Source organism: Rhinopithecus bieti, unplaced genomic scaffold (assembly GCF_001698545.2).
Source record: "Rhinopithecus bieti isolate Rb0 unplaced genomic scaffold, ASM169854v2 scaffold_26424, whole genome shotgun sequence".
In the NCBI taxonomy this organism is placed as follows: Eukaryota; Metazoa; Chordata; class Mammalia; order Primates; family Cercopithecidae; genus Rhinopithecus; species Rhinopithecus bieti.
In genome coordinates this window covers 797,656-805,849 of record NW_016811744.1, presented here as the reverse complement: position 1 = coordinate 805,849, position 8,194 = coordinate 797,656, and the positions used below count along the sequence as shown (strand labels likewise).

At 62.9% G+C, this 8,194-nt stretch overlaps 1 protein-coding gene across 1 annotated transcript in view; it reads left to right on the top strand.

Annotated features, from left to right (window-relative positions):
- Positions 1-891: 891 nt before the first annotated feature.
- Positions 892-8,194, top strand: part of LOC108544005 (calcium/calmodulin-dependent protein kinase type II subunit beta-like) — a 15,514-nt gene continuing 8,211 nt past the window's right edge. Inside the window, 4 exon segments of the mRNA XM_017894891.1 lie at positions 892-1,158; positions 1,335-1,350; positions 1,353-1,405; positions 4,735-4,783. Coding sequence (XP_017750380.1) covers positions 892-1,158; positions 1,335-1,350; positions 1,353-1,405; positions 4,735-4,783 — 385 coding nt within the window.

The following is an 8,194-nucleotide window of genomic DNA, read 5'->3' as shown; positions in this document are numbered from 1 at the left end:
TTCCTTCCCGGCTTGGCCCGGGGTAAGCATCCCCACACTTCCCACATCGTCATCCCCTGGGCTCCAGCCTGGCTGCCTCTCTAACCCTGCTGCACCAGCTGGCCGCATGGCCCTGGCTCTTTTGGTGAGCGTGGTCCAGGACAGGTCACCTGTGAGTCCTGGGCCCGCAGGCTTGCGCCCCTTCCCGAACCAACACAAATCTTGTTTTCTCTCTCTCTCTCTTCCTTCCTCACTCCCTCCCCTTCTCACCTTTCCTTTTCTGTAAGGTAAGCTGACTTCCTCTTTTGGTTTATTTTTTATTTTTTTATTTATTAATTCTGTAATTAAAATCCTAACAGCCATGGAGAGTGTGGGCACCAGCGGCTGGGGCCAGGCCCCCCGACCTCTGTGGGGAGTGTTGGGTGAGGCAGAGGCCCTGCTGCTGGGACCAAGTGTCCTTGGGGCTTGTGGGCAGAAAGGCCTGTGTTGACCCCAGTCAGTGCACAGAAGCGGCCCCAAGGCCAGGGCTGCCGGGCAGCTTGGAATGAGGGCAAGCAGGGCTGCCCTCGGTGCCTGAGCCGGGAGGCCCATTGGGCAGAGCTCTGAGGCCTGGGTGCCAAGGTATGGGAGTCTGAGAGCAAGGTGAGCGCCTGGGCTGGGACAAGGCCCCTGAGTGGGTGGCCAGCTGCAGCCCACCCACCCCTACCCCAGGATGGCGTGGCCCGGGAGGGCATGACCTCTGGGGTGCTGGCTCAGCTGCCCCACCCCAACCTGGCACGGCTAGTCCTGAGCCCATCATGGAGGAGGCGGCATCCTGCCTTCCTCTAGGAAGAGCTTACATGTGGCCCAGAAGCCAATGGGACTCCCCAGCACCCACGCGCATCTCTGGGTCTGGTCAGAGGAGAAATCCGGATGCCTGTAGGAGCCCCAGGGTCATGGAGGAGGCTGGAGACAGGGCTGTCCTGGGGTGACGGGACGGCCCCCCACCTGCTCAGAGCCAGCTTGGATGCTGGAGCCACACTTGCCTCAGGACCCTGGGCTTGCTCCTGGGGAAAGAGTGGGGTCAGGGAAAGGGGTGGGGTGCGCTGCAGCGAGACCCAGGCCCATCACTCACCATACCTTCTTCCTCCCCATGCAGCAGCCAAGAGTTTACTCAACAAGAAAGCAGATGGAGTCAAGGTGAGGCTCTGGCCGGGCCCTGGGGTGCTGGGGGGCCCAGAGCCTGCAGTTTCACCCCACTCCCTGGGGCTCCTACTCTGGTGTCCCCTCCCCCCATGCCCTGGCAGACACGGGATGGGGAATTGGCGAGTGAGGGGCTTCTCCCGCCTAAGGGTTCCTCTTCCCTCTCTCCACAGCCCCAGACGAATAGCACCAAAACAGTGCAGCCGCCACCAGCCCCAAAGGGACGCTTCCTCCTGCCGCCCTGGTACTGAGCTCCTCAAACTCTGCCTCTCAGCCCCTCCTACGCCCCTGGCTGTGTGATTGCTGCTGGTCAGAGGGGCCTGGTGAAGGTGGGGTCTGGCCCCGCCTGGCCTGTCTGACAGCACTCGCATGGCCCCGCCCCTCATCCCTCACCAGTGGTGAAGTGGAGAGAAGAGGCCACTGTTGCAGGAGGGTCCACTTCAGACAGTTTTAGGGCTGCTCTGGGGAGCCCCTGACTGAGACCCACAGATGTTGGGGTACAGAGGAGAGGCCCAGCCTCCCACCCATGTTGACTTGTGGATGTCTCTCCAGGAGTGTTCAGGATGTCACTGAGGCAGAGGACACCCTCTCCCCGCCAGGACCCCACCCTTAGCTTCTCCACCATCCTCAACAGGCTGACCCACAGACCACTCCCAGGGTCTGGCTTGGTGGGGCTGGGCCAGGCTCTGCAGGGGGAACAGCCCGTAGTGGCACATTCCATGGCCCGTGGGGAGACGGGGCCACAGTGGTGCAGTAGAGAGGTGTCTAGGCCAGGGGCATCCAAGGAGGGGGCTTGCCGTCACGTCTGTGTTCCCTCAGGAGCTAGCACACCCGTGCTGCTCTGTGGCTGCCTGAGAGGCAGGACTTAGGGGCTCCCTGCTGGGGAGGGGAGGGGTCCCCACCATGCTCCGCTCTGACTGCGCCTCTCAGTGCCCCTTGCCCTGGGGGCTCCTACAGGTGAACCCTACAGCAGTACTCCCGAGGATGTAAAGTTGTGGCTGGTGGGTGCCGGCCTTCCTGCTGGGGCACTGTGCTGTGTCCCCTCAGCTGTCCTAAGAGCTTTGGGGCTTGCTGGCCCATAGGTCCCCACATTTGCTGGAAGCAGGTTTGGTGTCCCCTGAGAACCCCAGGCCAGGCTTCGGGAGCCAGCCCCAGACCACCCACGGGAATACTGCGTTTGCCAAATGGCCACCCTGAGACCCAGGAGAGGAGAGCGGTCCTGGGAGGGGCGAGCTGCTCAGAGCAGCCAGGCCATGGCTGGAGGGTGGCCTGGTGCCAGCCTACCTAAGGCCTTCGAGCGGCCAGGGTGGCCCACGTGCCAGCCTCACAGCCAGCCCCATCTCGGACCCTGTCCATCCCATGTGCCACCCCCACCCCCATGACATCTTCAGACCTGTGCCCCCCACCACGCTGGGGCACGGGTTCAAGCAGCAAAGGGTGGGGAGTCCTCCCCAAGGCCGAGCCTGGCTTCTCTGGCTCCCACACACATTGTGCAGCTTGTCGGGGCCCCACGCAGTCCATCTCCTGCCCTGGACAGCAGCACCTCCGCCAGCCTGGACAAAGCTCCTGTCCATTCCATCCCTGCCGTCTGACCCAGGCTCCTCCCGCAGCTGCTCCACGCCGCCTCCATCCCTGTCCCCCACTCTGCTCTGCACTTCTTTCTCGCGGGCTCTGGCCACCCGTGCCTCCTCTGCCTCCCTGTTCCCCTCCTGGTGGTCTCTGCTTCCTCCTCTTCTCACTTCCCTCTCTTTCCTTCTTCTGTGTCTTCCTTCTTCTGTAGGAGCCTCAAACCACCGTCATCCATAACCCAGTGGACGGGATTAAGGTACTGCCCCCCTTTCCTCCTCCCACTTTCCCCAGGCAGGAGGCTCCAGGCCAGGAAAGAAGTCTGGGGCAGCATCTGTGCCCGAGTGGAGGGCAGATGTCCCATGGCCCTGGCCGCCCCTCCCCACAGCACAGCAGGGCCCCAGTCCATCTTTGTGGGCAACAACAGGACAGACTGGTTCAGGCCCCAGGCTTGCCACTGGAGGTGCTTGGCACAGTTGCGCCCAGTCCCCATGTGGCCGACACTCTCAGACCGGGGCTCCGCGTGTCCCACCTACCGCAGGCGGTAGGGCTTCCTGAGGTCTGGAGCGGGGCCTGCATCTCAGGAGCTGTGTCCTTGACCCTCCTGGCTGTCCTCCACCCCACCTCCCTCATGCGGCCCCCAGTGCTTCCTGCTGAGCAGACCCTCCCTCCTCTGCTCCCCTCTCTGCTCTGGCCATCAGCTCCCATCACATTGACATCATCTCTCTGGGGCCAGGGAAGGGGCTGGCTCTCTGGGGTGGTGGGAGGGATGGGGCCAGCAGCCAAGCCATTTCCAGGACTTCCAAAACAGCGCCGCTACACCCAACACAGCCCTCCAGCCCAGCTGCCACCTAGGCCTGGGCTCCTTACAGAGCCCCCAGAGTGCCTCTGTGGGGACCCCCACTTCCTTCTGGCCAGTGCCACCACCCAGCCCATCATCAGAAGACATCTTTCTCCATGGCAGGGACCAAGGGGCACCCATGGTGCTAGGCCAGGACCTGGGTGTTCTCCCCACCTGGCAGCTGGGGATGGGTGCCCCATGTGTGTCTGGGGTGGGTCATGTTCTCTGCAGGACCCCTAAACAACCTTCTGGGCTGTGGTGAACTCTGACCCTGCACCTAAAGACCCGTAGTTCTGGTCTAGGGCCCCCGAGCAGTGTCCAGGCAGTGTCCAGACCAGGGGGCGGACCCCCAGGGACCTCGTGAGATGTTTCCTCTGAGGAGCAGAGCAGGCCTCCTGGGGAGCTGGGGGATGGTCTTTTGAAGGGCAGCAGCCCTGGAGCAGGGTGGGAGAGACTGGGCCACCTCTGCCCTCTAAGGCCACCTGAGAGGTGAGGCCGGGGCCTGGCTGTACATCCAGTCCCGGATGGGCAGGTGCCCTGAGGGAATGTGGGTGGCAGGAGTGCTCTGCCTGGGGCCAGGCCAAGGTTCCTGGAGCCCTGTGCGGATCTGCAGAGCTACTGGGAACTCCTCACCCTGTATTTTGGATGACAGCGGCTGCTGCTTCATCGGAACCAGCCAGTCCCATTGTGTTTTACGTCTTGGAATTTCAAAAAGCCCGTTTTCCTCTCTTGTTAAAGAGTCGGCTGAGCATACCAGTCTCTGTGCCAGGCTCATCTTGCTGGGAGAATTGGAGCCCTCATGTGTTGGGGATGCAGGGTGGCCACAGCACTAGGGTGGCAGGGCCAGCCTCGGACTCCGTGCCAGCCTGTGCCGGCTGCCATGAGAATGCGCCCTGGTGAGGGGCGCCCTCCCAGGGACCAGCACAGAACTGGGTGTCTTCTCCGGTCACTGCCGCATGAGGTCCACAGAGCTGGGGCACTGCAGCCGCCAGAGGGCATGTCCCCTGAGCCCCTGACCTTTAAGCCCGGTCAAAGCAGCTGGGGCAGAGGTCAGCCTCAGAGCCTAGGCTGGTCCTGATGCAGGCCCAGCCCTGTCCACCTGCCCTCGGCCACGTCCCACCTGTGCTTGGCTGCATCCTGACCTACTGCCTCCCGTGTTTCCTCAGGAGTCTTCTGACAGTGCCAACACCACCATAGAGGATGAAGACGCTAAAGGTACCTGCACTTGCGTCCTTGTCCCACAGCGGCCTTGGCACTGCTGGGCTGCTCTTTGAGGCGGGTGGGACTTGTGCAGGGTCAGCTCTCCTGCGATGCCTGGTGTGTGCATGTGTTGGGGGGCTCGGGGCCGTGTAGCTGCAATCCCACCCCAAGCTTGGGTGTCAGGCCTGCCCAGAGAGTGGGAAGTGTGGCAGAGATGACTGGCAGCCGGGCAGTCTCAGTCACCACATCCAAGTGAGGAAGCCACGGCTTTGCGCAGAGGCAGGTTCTCCACACCAGGACCCTCACGGGGAAATAGGTTCATGGGTAGAACTTTTCCAAGATTCTGTCTTTGTCTTAAAGCTCCTTAAGCTTGCATTTCTGTCCAGCGTGCACTTGCCAAGTGGCCGGGCAGCTGGGTGGGTGCTTCCGTGTTTGCCTTTGCTGAACCAGGAGTGGCCTCCTGCGGTGGGTTTCTGCACCACAGATTCCAGGGCCCCTTCCTTGCTCACCCAGGCCAATGTCTTGTGTGTTCCCCAAGAGGTCCCCAGGGCACCCGGCACTGGGGCAAGTTCCATGGAGTCCGCTGCCTCCAGACCACCCATGTGGGGCCTCCTGACCCTCATCACTCACACGGTCACCTAATAAGCCCTACGCTGTTCTTAGGGCTGCCCCGGTGCCCGACAAGGGTCAGCCACTCTGCCAGTTTAGGGGAGAAAACTTCTCACCTGTCCAAAGCGTAGCCTTGCTCCTGCCCACGCTGTCCAGCTGTGACACTGTCCCTGAGCAGAGATGAGCACAGGACCTTGGGCCCTGGATGCCACAGAGTGGGTGTGTGATTCCCTGCAGTCTGGAACAGGCCCCAAAGGCAACAGCATGGAAGCTGTCCAGAGGTTCTGCCATCACCCTCAGCCCGGTGGGGCACTGAGCAGTGAGGGAGGGGACCTGGGAGGGGGGCCCAGCCTGGATCCTGCAGGGGAGAAGAGAAGACACCCCGAAGCAGCAGTCGTGGCTCAGATCTGAGCCCAAGCAGCCTCTTGAGGTGGAGGCAGACACCCCCCACCCCACCTGGTGCAGAAAGAAGCCTTGCCAGGCTGCCCTGAGGCTGGTACAGAGTCCAGGCAGGCCCAGTGGCCATCATGCCCCTATGATAATTGTCACTCTCCCTCCGTGGGCCTGGCCTCTGCTGGCTCTGGCCAGGAGTGGTCACAGCACTAGGGTGGCCTCTGACTCCACGCCAGCCTGCACTGGCCTGTGCTGCCCTGGCCTCTGCTGGCTCTGGCACTGGCCCCGTGTTGGCTCCTTCAGCCTTCACATAACTGCTGCAGCCACCACAGGCTCAGGACCCCATAGGGTGGCCACCCCACCTCCGCCCCAGGAGCCCCAGGTATCCAGCTGTCACCCCTTCCTCCCTCCTGGCCTCCCCGTCCTTCTCCAGTTGCATTCTTTGCCTGCGGGCGCCCCACCCACCTGCCTGCCTCACCTGTTCCACCTCAGCCCCAGGGTCCCTGACATCCTGAGCTCAGTGAGGAGGGGCTCGGGAGCCCCAGAAGCCGAGGGGCCCCTGCCCTGCCCATCTCCAGCTCCCTTTAGCCCCTGCCAGCCCCATGTAAGTAGCCTGGGCCCTGCTGCTGTGGGGTCATGTTGGAGGGCTGGTAACCCCTAGAGGGGCCGCTCCAGAGCCAAGGGCAAGCTGAGCATGGACCCTGGCTCCAGCCTCATCACCCCACAACCCCTCACTGGGGCTTCCCAGGGCGGCCGAAGCCCGTCGAGCCTCACCTCTTTGTGAGGTAGGCCCTGGACCCCTTTCCTGCTCAAAGCCACTGGGCAGGATAGGAGGCCCCGGAGGCTCAGGCCTCACAATTCCAGTCTTCAGGGTTGGCACAGGCCTCACTCCACCTCAGCTTGCGGGAGGGGGGAGGTCCTTGCTATTGAGGCAGGCTCTGATTCGGGGCCTGACCCCAAGGCCCAAGGGGTCTGGAACATGGGACCCCTACCACTGACCTCCTCCGCCTTGCCGCCTCCTCGTATGTCTGTCTGCCTCATGTTCACATCTCATCTGTTCCACCCCAGCCCCAGGATCTCTGACATCCTGAACTCTGTGAGAAGGGGCTCAGGAACCCCAGAAGCCGAGGGCCCCTCTCAGCGGGGCCCCTACCCTGCCTGTCTCCGGCTCTCCTAGGCCCCTACCCTCCCTGTGTAAGTAGTGGCCCCAGGCCTGCCGCCTCTGCTGCCGGACAGCTCCCTGCGAATGGCCGGCACTCAGCAGCTTCCCACCTGCGTGCACGGCCCAGCTACCCTGCCCCGGCGCTGCAGCCTGGCGTCCTGCCCTGGTGGGGCTTCCCGTGGGCTCCCACCCTAACCAGCAGGGCAGCTCCTGGCTTCTCCCTTAAGGGCCCAGCCCCCTACACGGTTCCTGCTCCCACTGCTACTCCCCGCTCGCTGTCCAGCCCCAGGCCCCTCCCAAAAGGGTCTGTCTGGCCCCTCTGAGGCCCCCCATGTCCCTAGACTCTCTCTGCTCATCAGTGTCCCAGCTGCAGACTTCACACCCACCCAGGGGCCCTGCCCATGGTGCCCAGGAGCTGCACTCAGGGCCACCCTGGTTCCTGATGTGACCCCAACCCCTGAGTGCCCTTCCTCAGTCTAGGGGGCTGAGGAAGGTGCCAGAACTAAAACCCCGGCCAGGGTCCCTGGAGCTCACCAATAAGGGGATATTATGGAGAATCATAAGCCTGGACTCCGCTGACCTGGGCTGTCCTCATGGGGCCAGGCCAGGCCAGGCCTTCTCTGTACCGCCCGTGACTCCCGCCTCTCCCTGTAACCCTGTCCAGTGTTCCTCAAGGGCCACTTACCTGACAGCTTCTTGCTGGCCAGCAGCTCTCCCTGGAGTGTGCCCTCTGCCCACAGCAGCTTCAGCCCATGCCACCCGACAGCCAGAGCATCTACCCTTCACTCCTGCAGCCTCCTCTTCACGCACCATGCTGTCCCCAGCAGCACCCTCTGTCCTGTCTCCCTCTGTCCCCCCATATCCCCCTTGGTCACCCTACAACCTCTCTACCCGCTTTGGTCCCCCTAAGTTCACCCTCTATCCCTACACCCCCCTCTGTCCCCCAAATTCCCCTGTTTCCCTCATGTTTCTGTATTCCTCCCCAAACTCTGCTCTGTCCCTCACATTCTCCCTCTGTCCCCCACACCCGCTTCTGTCTGCCACACCCCTTTCTGTCCCCCACATCCCCCACTGTCCCCACACACCCTCCTCTGTCACCCACACACCCCTCTGTCCCCCACACCCTTCTGTGTCCCCCACATACCCCTCTGTCCCCCACAACCCTTCTGTCCCCCACACCTTCCTCTGTCCCCCACATCCCCCTGTGTCCCCCACACTCTCCCTCTGTCCCCCATATCCCCTCTGTCTCCCATACCCCCGTC